Source organism: Callorhinchus milii, unplaced genomic scaffold, assembly GCF_018977255.1.
Source record: "Callorhinchus milii isolate IMCB2004 unplaced genomic scaffold, IMCB_Cmil_1.0 Scaffold2, whole genome shotgun sequence".
In the NCBI taxonomy this organism is placed as follows: Eukaryota; Metazoa; Chordata; class Chondrichthyes; order Chimaeriformes; family Callorhinchidae; genus Callorhinchus; species Callorhinchus milii.
This window is the reverse complement of record NW_024704743.1, coordinates 64,801,030-64,821,679: the sequence shown is the minus strand read 5'-3', so window position 1 is coordinate 64,821,679 and position 20,650 is coordinate 64,801,030. Positions and strand designations below refer to the sequence as shown.

The window sequence follows — 20,650 nt, the reverse complement described above, 5'->3', positions numbered from 1 at the left end:
TAAGGGAATGGGAACAGAGCCAGAGGAGAGGGACAGGTTGATGATGTCTGTGATATGTGGGGCAAGGAGGTGGAGCTGGGAGATAAGGAGTGGAGTGGGGATGGGGTCAAGGGAGCAGGTGGTGGGTTTCAGGGATAGGATGCGTTTGGTGACAGAGGGTGGGGAAACGGGTACGAAAGTGTGTAGGGGAGGATGGGTAGGAGTCAGAGTGTGGGAGGGAGGGGTTGAGGAGTGGGTGGATGTTGGAGGGGAAGTGACCGCGGAGTGAATTCAGAGGGTTATGGGTTCAAACACTATATTGGAATTTGTACTTATATGGGTCGTCCCGACGTGAAAAGCGCTATACAAATGTACTATGGAAGCACCGTTTTGTTGCAGGTGCCGTGCTTTGGATGAGACGTCCTGTGGTGAGCTTTCAGATGCCTGTTCAGATGGACATTAAAGGCCCCGTGAAACTAATTAAAAAGAGAATGTAGTTTCTCCCAATGTCCTTGGCCAATAGTCGCCCAAATACAATTAGTTATCCACTTCACGGCTGTATGTTTGTTGTACATTACTGTGTGCAAACCGGCCGCCATGTTCATCTACAAAATACAGTCACTGCACTTTACAGTAAATCCTGTAAATCCTGATGTCAGCCAGGATACTGAGAGAAACTCATTTCATGTCCTACTGATGTGAAAGGCGTTGTACCAAATTCAAGGATTATTATAATGATTCTTGTTACTTCCTAACAACCTATTTGGAGGGCCTCTCATATTCCCATATGTGATTGCTTCCTTGATGGATGGAGCTATCGCCATTTAGTGTTGTTCACGGATATTTCTACTCTGCTAAATCAGCGCAAAACAAAACAAATAAATCCCTTAACCATTTGTCTGCTAGAATTTTGCACAATTGTGGGTTTCCATGGCAATAGGAGATATCAAAAGTAAGGACAATTAATTTCTTTATACTCCTCCAGCCATCCCTTCTTCATTCAGTAACATTTATTGGGGGTTGTGGATTACAACTCAGAAATCCGCGAAGTGTTCATAACTATTTATGTACCTGGATAGATGCCACTGTGCAGGCCCATGCTTTGCAAGTAATTGTGGCAACGCTCTTTGTGTTCTTCGAGTGAGCTGCGCTGCTTGTAGCTTCTTCCACAATAGCCACATTTGTGAGGTTTTCCAACTGCACAAAACAAGAACAGATCACTTAAGAACTAACAACTTTTTTTGCAATTCTTTATTGATGTTGGATTTGTTTCTGCCACCGCTTGTTAGCTCCCATATATTTCAAAGTGTTTATTTCTTTAGTGTATAGTCAATGTGTATAATAATATGCATGCTCCACACACTCTAATAGCACCATTCCTGTAACTATATGAATTATTCCAGTAAGTGAGTTGAAAAGTTAAAGACACTGTTTAAAAACTGCCTATCCAAGGAGTTAGGCATTCACTTGAACTGCTGGAGGGCAGAAACTTAGTAAAATGTATTATTATTATGAACAGCTATTCCTAAACACAGAATAAATAGGTTAAAAAACAATATTGGTTACACTGAGATCATTACTCCCTTCACTGGTTCTACTCACGCACTGAATCACACAGTGGAAGAAAACTAAGGAACAACTGAAATTCAGCTTGAACTGTGGCTCAAAACATTTTCCACATCCCTTTTCCACATCCCTTAATTAATCTGTCTTTTTACTGGGACCCAAAACAAAATGTCTTAAAGTGAATGATGTCTAAAATCCACAAAATGTTAAAGCCGCATTAACCGGAACTTAGCCTTAGACCACTAGGTCGAGATCCAGAGGAAACTGGAGCATGCACTTTGCGTGGAAAATACAATCTAACTGCACATATTTTAATCTGGTTACAAATGTACATTACAGGTTCAAGGGTAACTAGCCTCACACCAGTAACTAGATACTGTATAAGGAAGCTTCAATGTGCATTGAATTTGGAACACTGCTTAAGTTCACCAATGAAACTACCTCCATTGAAGTGGCTTATTTTAATATGATTTTTAAATCAATGTACTTGACAGTAATAAAAGGACAACAGTTCTGCATGGAACAGTATGACAGTGGAAGCCTCAACAAAGGTTTATAGATTTCACAAATGACTAATACTAGGTCAACCCAGTCGAGTTTTGATCCACCATGTTTCAGAGTAGTAAGATGCAGGTTCACAACTGTGATACTCAACTGTTGGGGAGAAAATATTTTTGGGCGGGTGGATGAAAAGTTATTTCCCAATTGGAATAGTGGGAGAAGCACTTTCTGAAGTGATTAGATATAGCGTGCATATAAGCAATGATGCCTGATGTATTATTTGCTCAGGGATGTGGACTATGTTTTGGGGAGGAAGTTAAGGACAAAAAGAAAAGTGTTAACAAAACAGGGAAGTAAATTAGAAAAGCATCCCCAGAGTCCAAGTACATCTGTGTATTACTGTCAGAGATTTCCAAACCAACGAGACTTTTTTTCACTTCGGGTGAGAAATTCCTCTTGACACTGATATCACATTTACATTTCTCCACTTACATGAAACTGTCTATACAAGTGTGGAATGCCACCAGGCCTACTTGCCCAGACACTTGACTTCTCATCAGATCTTCTGTATGCAAAGGGACAGGAGATCTGACCGAAAGTTGTATCTGGATGGATACAGAACTGAAAAGACTAATCATTGCACATTATTAGTTCCCTGTCAACACATGCTTGTCTCCGGAGATAAAATAGCAGTATAAACTTGGTATAGGCCCAGTGGTTTTGCTGATTTGAATCTATAAAGTGATTTTCCTGCTATAAGCCCACTTTGTCATACTTTGTCAAAGCCACCAATGGCAAGAGTAATTTTATGTCTTAAGGACTTTGTTAGTTGTTACTTTATAGGGAAAAAGTAAAATTAAATAATTGTAAGAAAACTTTCTTTCCCAGTCTAATCACTTTCCATAATAGTGCAGCTAATTCAGACCATCAGTATTATGCTTTCCACCAGTCACTTCCACTAAGATGAAAAATAGTGGTTCATCAAAAAATCCTTTTGTAGGATTCAAACCATCCAGCATCGAATATCTAAAAAGTGAAATATTGCTGAATTTTATTGCTGAATACTAATTATGATTGCTGGCAACCATTGCATCTACACATTGTATGATAAACACTGTGCTCCACAAACAATCCTGTTAACCCTACAAGCCAAAGCCCTAATGGGTAGGGCAGTCCTAGCTGGACAAGAGGTGGGAAAGCTTGATATCAATGGCAAGCTATGCAGTTTTAGCTGGTTAGTCGCCAGTAGTCCCCCCAATACACTCTGGGGTCCCAGGCCTTGGCTCTGGTCAGCCTGCGCCTAATACTTTCCAGAACTAGGTAAGGATAGGCTGCGAATTCCATTCCGATCCACGTGAATTTCCATGTGTAGGCGGAACTCTCATTTTGGTTTGGATATTCTTAAAAGAACGTTGATGGGTTTCCACATCACATGTGTCAGACAGCTGGATGACCAAAGAAAGTGAGTTGTGGAACATTATCAAGGTACTTTTTCTAGGTGTAAACTGAAAATTTAAATAAATATATTACTTATAGTATTTTTTAGAAAATGCACCCTAATTAACTCACCTTCTTACAACCATCAACAAATTACCCATACATACAGGCGCAAACAAGCACAACCCATATTTTGTAAATCTGTCTCTTCTGCACCATTCGGTTAATAGCTGAGTTCATAAAGTTGTTGAGCGGAATACCCACCGGAATGAGTGCGTAGATGGCCTGTGAGTGCATCTCGACGCCGGCAAGCATAGTTGCAAAGATGGCACTTGAAAGGTTTCTCTCCAGAGTGCAACTTAATATGGCGAAGTAGATTGCCTTTTTGAGTGAAAGATGCACCGCACTGATTGCATTGGAAGGGACGCTCCCCTGCAAGACAGAGTATATTTGTTAGAAGAAAACCCCTCAATATATTAAGTGTGGAATTTTAGAAAAGGATGCATCTTTTCTACTGTTGTGTTATTCCTGCCAGCTGCAAGTTTGATATAACATGAGCCTTTCAGACTAAACCTGCCAGTTTCTCTATGCTTCAGTGACTAGGTCAATTTGATCTGAAAAATCTAATTTTTTCTAAAATCAAAATGGCACATCACAATGAAGATTCAAACTCATTTAAATAGAGTGCCGGCATCATTGTGTGTTAAGAGCCACTCTTCCTGATCAGCAGTTTCAGAATAAACAGATATGGTTTTTTTTTAATGTTGTGGCATTCTGTGTTTTTTTTAATGTGGCTTTTTCACTGTTTCTTAGAAAAAAAAGAAATTGAAATGAACAATAAAAAAAAGGAAACTTATTAAAAATGCATTTTCAGGCTCTCACTTTAATCTCGGCATCACATTCTCATTTAAAATCTGAAGCGCTTTACTATTCTGGTTATGATAATTTTCTTCAAGGGTGCTGGGAGTGGGAGGGGGGCAAGTAGCATGCAAAAATGTGGCATAGTAAAATCCGAATGAAAGTGATGAAGGTAAAAAACAGAAAAAAGCGATGCCTGTTTTTACCAGTGTGGCTACGTTTGTGCACCATGAGGACATTTGGCCCAATGCAAATTATTCCACAGATATCACACTTCAGCTTGCCATTTGGAAGTCGAATGCCCCCAACTCCAGAAAACGTTTTGTGGTCTTGGCCATTGTGAGGTCCATTCATATTAGTCCCAGAAGTATCTATCATGCGTAGATCTTCAGCACACTCTTCACCATTGGCATCACCGGCTCTCCCATTCTCTTCATCACTTGGGGCTTCCAATTTAATAGAGTTTGCTGGAAGAAAATGGAGCACAAAATTCAATTGACACAGAATACAGAAGAAATCAGATCAATCAATATCAATAGCAGAAACAATGACATGTATATATGTATTTATGCATGAGAGGGCAGATTTTCTAACAAATATCAAGGTTCGGGCATCAGACAACAGGACTCAAGCAAGGGTTAGAAGCGCTCTGGGATGCTACCGTGCGTGAGGGGCACTATATAAATACAAGTTATTGCTTTTGTTGTTGTTGTTGAAGAGGCCAAGAGCCTTTACACTAAACTATACTACAACATGATCAATTTTGTAACATATTTTACCTCAAAGTGAGTGCTATCACACATATTGTGCTACCTTGATTACACAAGTTAGAAATCCACTTAACATCATATCCAGTTCTACTTTTATCAACTATTGGATGCTCTGGTTGCACTGCAGCTACTGGTTATGATATTGAAACAGCTTTGAAAGTGGCAATACCAAATTGTACCAATTCCTCCACATCAGACATTGTGCTCAGGCTAAAATGGACTCTCTGCACATCTGTATTTAAATAGTGACCTAATATCAAGGAAACATTTGTATTTTTTCAGTAACAAAGGGACTCTCCTATTTACTCGCAATACAAACGGTAAAGTACACAAAATAAGATCAAGTATCTATGGCTGAGTTCAAACTGCAGGACAAGTGGGTAAAGACTTAGGATCACCGAGGGCAATTTCAGGACAGATATCAGGAAAGATTTCTTTACACAGCGGGTAAATAATATCAATAAATAATCATTCCATTTGACACCTTATTGCATTGTCAAAGAATGTCATGGGCATCACAGAATTTTAAAGGTCAGGATAGTCACTGTGTATTCACAGGTAAACACAGCGGTTCACAAAATGGAGGATTGGTGGTAAGGAAACCTAGAAAAACTTCCTTCTCTTTTCAAATACTTCATTTAACATACACCTGAACAGGCAGATGGGACCTAATTTTAACATCTCATCCTAAGGACAACACTTCAACATTGCAGCTTTCCCCCATCACTGCACTGGAGTGTCAGCCTAAACAATAAGGCCAAAGTCCCAACCTGGGGTTTGAACCCACAATCTTCTGACTCCAAACCTATTGTGAATAAAGTTTTTATCTTCTCACGACAGATATTATGAGTATTACAAATATTATCTTAGCCAAAACATTAAACTGATATAATTTAAATTTAAATTTAAACCTTGCATTTGATATAGCGCTTTTCACGTCGGGAGGACGTCCCAAAGCGCTTCACAGAACACACTGTAAAGTGAATTGACTGTATATTTGTGGGCGAACGCGGCAGCCAACTGCGCACAGCAATGTCCCACAAACAGTCGTAGATTAAAAATGACCAATTTATTATTGTTTTTGGTTTTGGAGGGATTATTATTAGGTGTGTGGAGTAAGGAAACTTGCCCAAGGTTTCGCCCTGCCTGGAATTGAACTCAGGTCTCTCGCTTGCAAAGCGAGTGCTCTAACCACTGAGCTACAGTACTCCACAAATGGACATGATAGGGTCTGTTCAATGAACTATTATTTTATCTACTGCCACTTATCATGCAAAGGATTTTGATTGGGTTAACATTCTTAGAAAAGATTCATTTAAATGTGACACATTTCTCAGAGTAAAACTGAATAAAAACTTTCCAAAAACAAAATTTTAAAACAAGAAAGTGAAGAGTATTGATTTTTCTTGGGAAAAATAATTTTGCTTAAAATAATCATCAGCTCTTTGGATGCATTTATCTTTCTATTAAGCAATTTTAAGAAGTAACTACATAACGACATACACACCAAAACATTTACCTGAATGCAATTATATCATATGTGCTGTCCATCTGTCTTAAAGGCCATATTATATATAGACGAGTCATTTTTCTATAATACGGCTCATAATTTAGACCAAATTCCATCGGTTTACAACAGCCAAATATAACTTTTTCTGCCCATTAAGATATTAAAATACAAAATTGATTACAATTCTTGCAGTCAAACAGAGGTATTGTGGGCAGTTACTGAATAGCTATAGGGAAAAAATAAAATGCTGCACAAAATCATCTAAAAACTTTCTACTTTGCTTTGAATTAAGGATGACAAATAAATGACTTTTTTTCCATCAAACAATGTCATGTGTTTAAATCCTCTTATTCTTCCGTATTCAGTCCGTTTCCTCTTCATATCTTTCAAAACGAGTACGCTCAATAATGAAATGAATTACTAATGAAAGCAGAGGAAAACTTCATTATAAAAGATAATTGAAAATACAACAGTAATGATTGCACTTTGATACTAGATAACTTTCATTGTACAGCTGTCTTGATGGGAAAGAATATTTGGCTACAAAAAGAGGTGCGTTTCACCCTAGGTAACTGGTTTTTCAATTAGAATACATTTGAGTTTTTTTCCCCTATAATCCGTTCGACAGCTCACTCACACAATTTATGCCATAACATGGAGAACTTCATAGATTTTTCAAATAAAAACTATTTAATAAAAAATATTGAACCAATATTCTGAGAAGATACAAATCATTGTGTCATGATCAGGGAAAGCATGAGACAGAAGACAATTTCTGCTTGATGCATCACACAAAAATGTGGTTCCTCAAAATCTCCTCTCAGCACATTACTGAAAATATGTAACCTAATTTAGCAATATAACCATCTGATAGCAAGTTTATATTTATAGAAGCAATCATAGGAACTTAGGACGTACGGGATTGGAAAAGACCACTGTGGTCCATGGGACTGGCTCCAATGTCAAAAAATTCCTACATTACCCTCGCTCCCATGTCCTTTGATTGAATTCATTAAATAGCTGTCTGATTCCCTCTTGAATTTGCTGACACAATCTGCCTCCACTGCACTCCCAGGTAGTGTTTTCCACATATTCGCCACTCACTGTGTGAAATAATTGAATCTAAACAAATACATCAAATCAAACATTTGTTGGTCTGATTTGATATTTGACTCTAAAACATGGGTTCTTTTCTGCTGAATCAAGAGGTTACAGGAAATAATTATTTTATTGAAATTGAACATTCAGGCTTCTCTGAACCTACTCTATAAGAACATCAGGATACAATTAAGTGCAATACATGTAGAGATTATTTACAATCTACATAACATGGACTCCAGCTCCCCATCCTTTCCTATAACTTCTAAATCCGAATTCCTGGAATCTTCCTTGTTACTTTAAGCGCTCTGAGAGGTTACTCCATGTAAAGCGAGTTCCAACTGTTGTTACTCAACCTGGCTCAGTTGGTAGCACTCTCACCTCTGACTCAGAAGTTTGTGGGTTCAAGCGCCAAGTCAGGACTTGGAAATCATATAGTCTAAGCTGACACTCCAATGCAGTCTGGGTGTGTGTCCAATGTTGGGGATACTTTCCTTTGTTAAATCTAGCCCCATCTGCCTCTTCGGGGGGATATTAAAGATCCCATGGCACTATTTGAAAAGAGAAGTGAGTTTCTCCTGGTGTCTTGGCCAACAATCCCCCAAATAAAATTAGTCACACTTCTTGGCTATTTGTGAGACATTGCTGTGCGCAAATTGGCTGCCGCGTTCCCTTACAAAAAAAAACACATCACATTTCACAGTAAGTCTGATGAACCCTTTGGTCCATCCTCCCAATGTGAAGGGTGGCATGACAAATACAAGGATTATTATTATTCCTCTTTGATTCCTCTCCACAATCATTTTGAAGATAGAATGTCTCGAACAGCATGTTCCAAAAATGATCTCTCTCATGATCTACACAGACTTAAGAATATTTTCTTTTTTTCTTTTAACTTCCAGAATACTGACATGTGCTCGAGATATAACCTTCTTTTTGGTTTGTTATTAGTTGCAAAAACCTGCACATTGACTGTAAGCTTTGTATTTTCTCTTCTCCACCTTTGCCGTTGGGACTCCTTTTCATTTCCTCTTGTATAGTTTAGTATGATCCATAAATTTTAAATGATAAGTAACAGCCTCCCCCAAATCATTCACCTATGAAATATAGTCATAACCGTACTACATTTACAGTAAATCATGTGAAACACTTTGAGGCATCCTCTTGATGTGAAATATATCCTCTTGATATATCAAAGCAAGGTTTATTATTATTAATAATGAGTATTACGGACAGCGGTGGAACTTGAACACATTGTGGTCGAACTCCACCGCTATAGTGAGTAGCCTCAGGCAAAACCATTTTCCATTTATTGTAATCTTCTGCTTCTTTCTGCTGAGTCAATTTTCAGTCCAGCTAGGTGATTTGCCAGTAATCCATCTCACACTCAGAACTTTATCAAATGCTTTCTGATAATTCATATCTACTTGATCATGCATTTACTGCCTTGAATAATTCCAGGAAATTTGTGATCCTTGACCTCTGGCTTCTAAACTCATGCTGAGCATCCTGTGTGAATAATCTGACTCATTTTCCTCACTATAATTATGAGGATAACTGGCCTACAATTTTCAGTTTCATGGCTCATGACCTCTTTCATGTTCCTGCTTTCTCCAGGTCTTAGGTACAGCTCCAATGTTTACCAAAAATTGTCATTTTCCCTCTCATTCTATTGAGAATTCTGGGCATATCCCATCTCGTCCAGTCGTGTTACAGACAATTTCATTTGCTTTATTTTTGATTAACACCCACCTCGCCAAAGCCTGCTTGGTTTACACAAAAACAAAGTCAAAATGACCAGCTCTGTAATTTGACAACAGTTTTACTTTGTGAAAACTGATATGAAAAATCTATTTAACACATCTGCCATTCCTTATCTGTAATACTGCTAATCTTAAATGTGCCATATTACTAACATAGCTGAATACTTTCTTTAGATTCCACAAATAATTGCCTTTTATTGCCCTCCCACCTCATAATACCCCTTTCAGTTATTGTCAATGGAATTTTTTTGTTATAATTGTTGGAACTTTTTCTTTCTTTACATCTCTTAAAATATTTCTGTTTGGCCTTCAAGTTAATTTTGACCTCTTTATTCAGCCATTTGAAACAGTTATGAGTTGAAACAGGACATGTGGCTACACATAACACATCCTTCCTGTAACTAATATTAAAGTGAAACCTCATTAACTCTTAATTACTAACTTCCAGTTAATATACATTTTCTTTGAGTTTGGCAGTGGTTCCTTTAAAGCCAGTTAGAGAAACTCAATGCTCAATAGCAGATAGAAGCTAATATGGATTCTGACTCAATCCTCTTAGCAGGGCATTCCATATCCTGAATACTCTGTAGGTATATAGGTAATGCTAAAGACATAGAAATCTTTAGTTAGACTGCAATTAGAATATGGGGTGCAGAGGAGAATTACTAGGGTGATATCAGAGTGGAATGGTTTGGCCTAGGAGAAGAGACTGGAGGAACTAGCACTTTTTCATTGAAACAAAGAAGGTTGAGGGTGACCTGATAGAGAATTATGAGGGGTTTTCACAAGATATACTGTGAAATGGAGTAACTGTATTTTGTTGGCGTTCTATAGTTCAGCTGATACTGAATCCAACACATCAGCAATAATGATATTTAACTGTAGTTGATTTCGACTTGAAAATTAACATGAAGCAGAATTTTAAAAATACAGTATTTAATTACATCATTGATTCTACATTGCACTATTTATGCAGGTCTTTTAGGGCCATTTTATTTAGCTGGACAAAATGTCATTCCACGGTTCAAAACAATATGGATTGTTTAATTTTAAGTTTTTACTCCACTTTTGCAGATGCACACGTAGAACCATAGAATCATAGAAAATTACAGCACAGAAGAGCTACCCAATCAGTCCCACTCCCCTGCTCTTTCCCAATATCCTTGCAAATGTTTCCTTTTCAAGTACCTATCCAATGCCCTTTTGAAAGTTGTTATCGAATCAGTTTCCGATAGTGCATTCCAGACCGTAACAACTCTGCGTAAAAATAATTTTCCTCATCTCCCCTCTGTTTCTTTTGCCAATTATCGTAAATCTATATCCCCTGGTACCAACCCACCTGCCAATGGAAACAGTTTCTCCCTGTTTACTCTATCAAAATCCCTCATAATTTTGAACATCTCTATGAAATCTCCCCTTAACCTTCTCTGCTCTAAGGGGAACAATCCCAGCCTCTCTAATCTCTCCACATAACTAAAGTCCCTCATCCCTGGTACCATTCTGGTAAATCTCTTCTGCAGCCTCTTCTTTGGATGAATGGGCACATAATAACGCGAGCAAATAATACATTTCAACCCCCCCCTAGAAAATACAAATATATTTAAGAAACATAAGAAAACAATCTCAAGTGGTGCAGGAATATTAAAAAGGTTAATTCCTCCTTTGCTTTGCAAAAAAAGTGTGTAATTGAAAACAAATTTATCACTGACAAATATCTCACCTTAATATCAGATATTTGCTACCTTGCGCTTCTATACTTCTCCTGAATGGCAGAGTATGAACTCCTTTTATTGTGGGAAAATGTGATCTGTTATCTAGTTTACTTTAGGCCTTCTAATTTTATTCTTGCCATATATGTGACCACTTAGGCGAGGTAACAGGATTTGCTGACATCCATACTGCAGCAAGTTAGAAACTGTGGGGGAGGAGAGGAGACGAAACTGGCAATAAAGCTTCCAAAATGACCCCAAAGTACATCTGAAGTCATCGATGATGAACAACTATCACGCTTTCAAAGGATATTATGGAAATTACGTCTTGTGCCCATTCATCCAAAGGAGAAGTTTACTGACTCTTGCAGGTTTACAGAAAAGGTTCAAATTGGCCTTTTTTTGTTGTTCATGCGAGCAAATAATAAAATTCAGGTCTCCTAGAAAATACAAACCTGATTTAAGGGGATATTCATTTTTAATAAAACTGTAAAGGACTTAAAGCAGGGAAAGAATTTAGGTGGAAAAGGATCAAATTCCATTCATATATCTCTAATAACTAACCTTTCTTCAGATTCTCATCTCAGAAATTGTAGGACGTGAAGTGGCCTTTGTAAAAGGTATGTATTTGGATTAATTAGAATTTTGTGCTAGTTGATGCCTGTTTAAATGCCTTGCAGAATTTTTAATTCAAGTGTAGAGAAGTAGAACCATAAAATGGGGATTATTCTGGGATTGTTTCAAAGTTGTCTAATTTGGAAATTGATTGGATGGGGATCAAATCCTTTTCTATGATTTTCCTCATTAGATCTATGATCCTATGATCCTTTAATTAGAAATGTAGATATTTTCAACACACGTTTTCAGCACCTTTGAGCACATTATGTCCACTGCGTTTTTGTAAATCATCCTTTCTATCTATCCCACTTTCCCATATCCATTTATTTATTCTTCAAGCGCTTATCCAGGTCCGTTTTGAATGACTCTTTTGATGCAGCATCAAAGTCAGGACATTGGGGGAATCTCCCTTCTCTTTTTGAATAGTGCCCATGGGATAGATTGAAAGATATCAAAATGAATAGAGAAATACTTGAAGGATAGGTGGCAGACAGTGCGAATTAAGCAATCGTTTTTGATTGGTGGAAAGTAGTTAGTGGAATGCTTCAGGGTTCGGTTTTAGGACCTCTCTTGTTCTCTATGAATGTCAATGATGGGATCCAGAAGTTGACAGAATAATGTCTGTATTTGTGGATGAGACTAAATTAGGAGCTGGTGTTAATAGTAATAAAGAGCACAGGAAGATACAATGGAGTGGGCAGATTTGCGAAAAAAATGCACTTCACCACGGAATCATGCAAAATTATGCATTTTGGGAGAAAGCATAGGGAACAGAATTATACCCTGGGTGATAGTATTCTCAATGGAATCGAGTTCCCTTTTAATAAATGTGCTTGCATTGCCTTCCCAGGTCAGCAAATGTTTAGCATTCAGTATGCGAGAGGAGGACACAGTATCTACAACACAGAAACATCCCCATTACATCTCATTCTCATTAAGTGCTGCTGTGTGATCCTTGCAGGAATTGAGGTTGAACAAATGTTTAATCAAATATAAATCTCAAGACGAACTGTCCTTTTTTGAAGGATTAAAAAACGTGCCCATGTAGATCTCCCGTGTAGATTTTTTTTAGATTAGCAAATTAAAGAATTCACGGGGACTGTTGAATATCAATGCAACATTTGTAAAAATAGCAAATTATAAAGTTTACAAAGTTACTAATATTACTATAATATTAATACTGGTGATCATTATCACAGAGGGCGGAAAATGCAATTTAAAACATATCCTTGCAATCTGTCGTTAATGATAGGTTTTGGATCGACCCTCCCCCAACATGGAATGGTTTTCCTTCAGGTATTTTCAAAATCAAAATGCCTTCATGTTAGTTTTTGTTAGTGAAGATCGCAAAGGCTTTATTTCAGCCCACTGTGCGTCCTTTTAATTTTTGCTTTTAATCTTATTTTAAATAAGATATCCGGTATAGCAGGCTCAGAGATATTGAGTGAAGACTGAGATATGAATCACTGAAACAAATTCTTGGCAATTGATTACTTGTGAAAATCCTAAGGAATCTATTTTTATTTCTGCTTTTTGTCGAAGATAATCTATGATGATTTTTGTTTGAGGGTCCAATTACAAAATAGGTACTTATTTGTGTTGAGTGTATCTACAATGATATTGTGGAAGGTGCTCTGGTATTGTGGCGGAGCAAGTGGGATCAGGTTCACCTTTGCTTTGTTGATAATAACTCGCAACCATTGGAAGGTTGTTCAGATCTACACTTCTTGATAAATATGGATTCAAATTGCACTGGATACAATTTATTAAATTGTGTAAGAGAAGGCACAGAGATTGGAACCACTATCTATAGTGTACTTGACTCTTGAAGCCATCATTTTAATGCATTTGACATTACTCTCAATCGAGGGCAGATTAAGGGATTAGGTGGGGGGGTGGGGGCTGATGTCAGATCACATTTAGGGGCCCTTTGTACTATGCATGCAAAATATGCAACAATACCTTTTTAAAATACTTTCTTGCATGACATCATATTTGCAAATATATCAACTCCTCGTGATTAAAACCTCGTGTCAAATAGTGCTCGACAGACAGAAATGCGAATGCATTCAATCTATCCTGGATCACTGAGTGAGTTTTTGATGAGAATCATCTTTGAGAATGAGGGTTCACCTTCACAGACTCTTACTGGTCGTGTTAAGAACATACGAAGAGCAACTGACACATTTGGAAATGTCGATTCCACCAACAACAACAAAATTACATTTGAATAGCGTTTTTCACATGGGGAGGTCACTGAAAGTGATTCTGCTTCATATACTTTAGCATTTCTCACAAAATTTTCTCACACTCAATATGTGGTATGAAATCCAGAAAGTGCACAAATTCACAACATTGTCTGCATCAAAATCTTTTTCCAGTGCCATTAAGATGATCTCTGTTGCTGCTAGTCACGGCTCCTGCTCTCCGGACTGCCTCATGCTTCCTGCTGCGCTTCTCTTCCTGTAGCCTCTTTTGAGGCAGTGTGGAGAACAACGGGAAGAGAGGCACAGGCGGGAGATACAATGCATCAATCAGGTTCAGGCTTTGGGGCCCTAAACCATATTTTACCCGGTGTATTGGTTAATCTGGCCCTGCTCTCAGAACTTCCATGTAATGCTGAAACACTCCGAAGAATTCATATACATACAAATACAGTGCAGAAAAAGGAAACAAAATTAAAATAATAATTCTTGCATTTGGTATTGCACCTTTCACGTCATGAGGATATCTCAATTTGCTTCACAAAATAAACTATGAAGTATAATGACTATATATTGAAGGCTCATACCGCATTATTTTGCACAAGGCAATGTCTGTTCCCTTCCATTCTCTTTTCGGATAGTTCCATGGGATTTGTAACATCTAACCGAACGGTCAAATGGGATATTGGGTTTAACATCTCACTTGGCTGGCACCTCCAACAAGGCAGCACACTATTTTGGAGTGTCAGCTTTGATTATCAGTCCAAAGTACTAACATAATCTCAGTAACAGTTACCAATAAGTACAAAGTTAAGAAGACCCATCTCCGCAACGCGTAGGTGCACAAGTCAAAAAACACAGTATCTATTTATAACATAGCGTCTAATGTGTTTAACCCCAGTATGGGGGCTGAACATTTATTCCATTTACTTCAGTTAACAGCTGGAAACTTTGCTTGGATAGTAACACTGCTGTTGGAACCTTCGTTTCCTGACTGAAGTTTGGCAGAAACCAGCACTGCAGTCTTGCATTTTCAGAAGTATTGAAAAACAGGAAACTGGTTAGTCAAGGAAAGGGAAGAATCATTCGTACATAGAAAAATGCTGGCCTACATCTTACGATTCTATCTGTAAGTGTCTAAGCAAGACAGCACACAAAATCATGTTTTCAACTATTATTTTTGAGGTGTTAAACCAAGGTTCTGACTGCCCATGATATTATTCGTAAAGAGAAGAGAGTTTATCCTGGCATCCTGACCAATAATCAATAATATACAATTATCCTGTGAACTTGTGATAATGTCTTTCCAATGGAAATATTAGATGCAAGGAATATTATTAGACTAAAAAAAAGCTACTATTCTGTTTCTGGGGTCTTAATACATTTATCAGTGGCTTGTTACACATGTCTGTGATAAATAAGTTCTGGAAGCATTCTGAGAGATGAACTATATAAAAGGCTAAGTTGTAGCAAAAATGATGACAAGGCTGAAAGTCTGACTCACATCTGAATCTGATTCATTTGCTTCTTGAACATAGATATTTCAAAGTAAAAATGTCTAACAGTTCCAATATTCTGCAGCAAATGTCACACATGGATGCTGGACAGCTGGAAATAGCATTTACATAGCACCCCTCATGAAACTAGCCTGTGTGAGAGGCGCTATATAAATGTAAGTTGCTGTTGTTGCTATAACTGCGCACTTGCATCTTGAAAGAAATTAATTGGTTAATTGATTTAATTAATGCTTGCATTTTTGATACAGCGCCTTATCACGTCGTTGAGACGGCTCAAAGTGTTTCATGGAATATATTGCAAAGTGGATTGACTGTATTTTGTGGGTGAAATGTAACCGCCAATTGCACAAAGTAGTGCCCCACAACAATCGTGGATTGAGTGACCTATTTTTTGTTGGAGGGATTACTACTGCCGGAAAGCAATCAACCAATTGTTGGGGCAATGTAGCGCGCAATCCCTCAAAAAAAAAGGGTCACTCAATCCACGATTGTTGTGGGGCACTGCTGTGCACAATTACTTACTACAAGGTAAACAGAGGCGGGTAGAGTAAGGAAACCTGCCTACGGTTTCGCCCCGCCCAAGGAAATCAAACCCTGGTCTTCTCGCTTGCATGGCGAGCGCGCTAACCACTAACTATGGAACTCCACTAGGGTAATGGTTAGTCAAGACATGCAATAGCTCTTGTGGTAACGTTTTGCCTCCCACAGTCAGTACAATGTAAATGGAAAGAAGATGAATTCATCCACATTTGGTATCAATCATCAAAAAGGATCTAACAAACATCTAAACTTAAATGTTGATTATAACTTGGCTATTAAAGTTCTCAAAGTTCCCCGCCAGTGGCAAAGTGGGCAAATGCACAATGAAGTGTCATGCTGAATCATACAGACTAGGAAAAGTGTAGACTTGATCCCCAAATGCTCAGAGCTCAAACAGGGTAGTGGTGAAGACTCCACTGTTGCCTTCTGGAGAGAAGGGTAAGGAATGAAATTCATAGATAAAATTTGAGGAAGGCAATATCAATTTCAAAAATAACATTAAAGATTTTTGATATGTTAGACCGAGGATAATAGGCAAGCTGGAGATGGCATTGTTCTACTTTTCGAACCGTATCATCACCTATGATAAGTATAAATCCATATTTAATTGACGTATCTTCTCTCAGCTGACAAAATGGCCTCTGTGTGTTCTGTTCTGTAATTAACCAAACAGTGGTCTGTTATTGCAGTGTGACCGAGCGCACTATCTGGCAATTCTGATATGATCCAGTAAAACGTTTCCAATGAGGGTAGGTGAGAACAAGTACTATAACACTTGAAACCTGAAAGCTGGAGTTAAAAATCAGCTTGATCTTCACTAGGCATTCACCATGTTCCCACAAGAGCTATTGTCATCTTCATTAATAATTTAATTAAACCTCTTAAAACAACTTTGAACATTGGTTAAAACCTGCAGTGTTTTTTCTTTTGCATTAGAGATGGTTTATTCAGCTCTTAAACTGCACTATATACACTAATTGCAAAATAGAAACATTTTCCGGCCAATATTCAGGATTACACATTGCAACTTTCACAATCAAATTTCCATTTTACAGGCAATGCTCAGTGAATTTAAAATGCATACATTCAATCAGGTTCTGCTAATAGTTGCAAGTCACTTTTTGTTATGCAAATTCCCGTAAGTCATTATCCCAATGTCCTCAAAGTTTCAAAACAGTTGTGATGTCCCAAAGTCACTTGCAACACATGACCATTTCATAAACTGACCTTGCAAATGCTTTGCTCGGTCTTTTAAAAGATTTCAAGGGATTTGTTTGATACTTGCAAGGAAGACAGGGATCTACTTGATCCTTTATTCAGTTTCACCACAACATTCCCAAATCAAACCTTAAAACTAGTGAAAACTATTCTAAGGCATGCCACAATTGTCCAATTTCATACAAAAAAAGTTTTACTTTTATTGATGAGCAAAATCCCTGGCCTCCCACAATGCGATATATTCAGGAAGAAGAAAAAAGTGTTTTCTTGGATGAGCAAGATACCATTTTCAGCTTTCTGATTTTGCACAGAACCTCTCCAAATGCCAGATTATTATGAAGGTCACCATCCAGCGAAGTTCACACATTCAAATTGGCTTTAAATATTGAGCAATTCACATGAACTCCTGTGAAATTTCCAAAGTTACAAATGGGCTGAAAACAGCTCATCTGTTGTGAATCAGCTTACTGGGCTTCTTTCAAAACCAAGCCCCAGTTCTGCAGATTACAGCAATTATCCTTTCAGACTATTTGCTTGTTAATACTAAAAGAAGAATCAACAAGGATGTAACTAGAGCCCATCTGGAATTTTCAGATAAATAGATTTATTTCACATCTAAATACTGTGTCCCACACATGAGACATAATAAATCATCCTTGCATTTTTGATCTTGCAAATGTCTCTGGAACAGTACTGGATATTTCCAGTATTGAGACACCTGGGGTATTTTCCACTAGTTATACTTACTGACAAGTGGAAAATAATTTTCTCAGAATGCCTGGATCAGTACATCAAAACAATTGGAGAATAATCATGTCATCCATTTTGACATCAAGCATAGGACTTCAAGAAACATGTGCACAACAGATATGGCATTTACAAATTCTCAATCTGCCACTGGAGGAAACCAGAAGAACGTCACATTGTCATCAATAAAATAATACATTTATATTTCTCACATTGCATAAGTCTTTTTTTAAATGGTCTACTCATTTCCTGTAATGATTAAATGACCATTTGCTGGTCCATGGAAAAAAAGTGTTCTATTGTATTTTTTCTCTTGGTACTCAACTTTTAACCATGTCCTTTACCTTTAACATTCCATTTGGCTGTTATAAAAGTTGATGATCACTCCATCCCCAATATTAGCCTAACAGAGGCAGCTGGAGAAGATCGCACAAATACTGAAGCAAGTGGAACCAATCTACCCACTAATAATGGAAATATCAGGCACAGAAAGAAAAGTAATAAAAGCACTATCCTACCCTGAGGTTTAAACTTAATATAACCTAAGGTTAACAACTTGCTGCCATCGGTTCTCTGTGCACAAACATTCTGCACCCTGAGTTTTGCAAGCCTGAGCTCTGCTGCAGCCACCGTTAGATCCTGCAAGATAATGCAATTCTCCTGAGAGATGAGGTTTAGCTGAGCAGAAGAGATGTGCGTTCTGATAAAAAAAACAACTTCCTTTTGCTGTAGATTAGATCTGTAAGGAGAGTGTCTGAGCTGAAGCCACATAGCAAAGTGTTCCCTGACTGAAGCAGACTTTTGAGTTTATCGCTTCTTGTGGCTTTAATCATTCTGTCATAAATAACGCAGGCTTGTACCTTTTCAGCTCACCACTGACATTTAACAGCTGACACCTGCACTGCCATTGTAATGCTTCAGTAACCAATGTATACTCATTAAAACAACATTAATTCTGTAAATAGTACATCTCAGAGAGAGACCACACTGTCAGGCTTGGCATGTCACAAAATACCAATCACAAAAAAAAGGCTTCTGCTTCAGATTCACCTCAGAACGGCATTAGCCTTATTCATTTCTTCGTGTCGTAACCAGCACATAATTAACTCTTTGGAGACTGCAGTAGAATTGATGCACCAGAATGTTAACGTAAGGTTAAAATATTTTCCTTTATTTCAAAGTTTTTAGAATTAATATGTGTTCGATGTTTTTGTAGTTTTCTCAAGATTTTATAACAGAACTCTTGAATGCAACTTCAAATGCGTTATGTTTGAAAACATTTCCTGTTTAACCATAGCTGTTTCTCCCCCCAAAAGAGTAAACAAATTGTCCTTGTTAATAAACTGGTAAATTTATCAGCTACAGTTCCTAAACATTTTTTAAAAAATTTCCACGGGAAATGGGCAATCACACCTTCAGATTGTAGCTTTTTAAATTATGATAAATTGTTCATATTTGATTAAGTAAATTGTGCCACATGAGCTGTAATACTTTGATGCAATCAACATGTCGGCAGGGTAGCCCTATTCTCCCAAATCTCTCTCGGTCTATCCCCCTACTCCTATGGCTCCTTCCCCTCCTTTGAGCACCTCACCCTGTACCATCCTTCCTTACTCTCCTTCAAAATCCTCCTCGTCTACCGTCCCCAACCACCCAACCAGCTCCTTCCTCTCAGACATATCTCTCTCTCCTCTCTCTACCTTCTCACTGAACGCCTGCTCATAATAGTCAATTTCATCCTTCACCTTAACTTCCCCTGCCCCACCTCCTCTGACTTCACTGCCCTCCTCTTCACCCTAAACCTCACCCTCAACATAAACTCCCCCACCTACAACCGTGGCCACTCCTCAATCTTGTCATTAATATGGCCATCTCCAATCTGTCAACAATGCCATCTCTGGCCACTTCCTCATCTCCCTCACTTCTCGTATCATCATCCCCTCCTCCAAGCCCTCCATCTTTTTCCACCCTTGGAAAAAGCTTCTCTTCGCCCCCCCCCCCCACCCACGAGTTCCTCACGATTGCCCTCTCATCCGTGAGCCCTCTCTGCTCTGGCCTTCCACCTACAGCAATCCCATTAAGCTACTGAACCGTCTCTCCTCAACTTTCAATTTTCTTGCCCCCCCCCAAAACCGAGGACCATCTCACCCGCTCCACCTGGTATACAGCCACCTCCACTCCCTTAAATCCGAAACCCGGACCCTCGAGCGCAAATGGCACAAAACTGGCCTCATAGTTCACCGCCAGACGTGGCTCCAGCATCTTTGTACCTACCACCTCTTCCTCTCACGACCCAAACTGCTTTCTATTCCTAGGCCATTCTGAAGGCCAAAAATAACCCCAAAGTGTTGTTCTCCCACACTCATCACCTCCTCTGCACACACCTTCTGGCACTCTCGATCCTCACATCTAATGCCAAGTGCCAAGAGGTCTTGGACTTCTTCATCGAAAAGATAAGAGCCTGCCTCGCCCCCCGGTGTCCCCTAGGATGTCCACCCCCCCACCTCAACGCATTCTGCATCACCCACTTTTTCTGCCATGGCTCCTACCACAGCCCCCACTCTACACTCCTTTGCCCCCATCTCTCTTTCTTCCCTCTCAACCATTATCACACA

The 20,650-nt window shown here is 38.5% G+C and overlaps 1 protein-coding gene across 10 annotated transcripts in view; it reads right to left on the bottom strand.

Annotated features, from left to right (window-relative positions):
* ikzf1 (IKAROS family zinc finger 1 (Ikaros)) overlaps positions 1 to 20,650 on the bottom strand; it is a 52,999-nt gene that overhangs the window by 13,624 nt on the left and 18,725 nt on the right. For 8 of the 10 annotated variants that reach the window (XM_007897471.2, XM_007897470.2, XM_007897468.2 and 5 more), the window contains exons 5-7: positions 4,548 to 4,808; positions 3,748 to 3,915; positions 1,051 to 1,176 (exon numbers count right to left, since the gene is read on the bottom strand). In XM_007897471.2, coding sequence (XP_007895662.1) covers positions 1,051 to 1,176; positions 3,748 to 3,915; positions 4,548 to 4,808 — 555 coding nt within the window. The remainder of the gene's footprint in view (positions 1 to 1,050; positions 1,177 to 3,747; positions 3,916 to 4,547; positions 4,809 to 20,650) is intronic. The other 2 variants (XM_007897473.2, XM_007897472.2) reach the window with 1 other exon arrangement.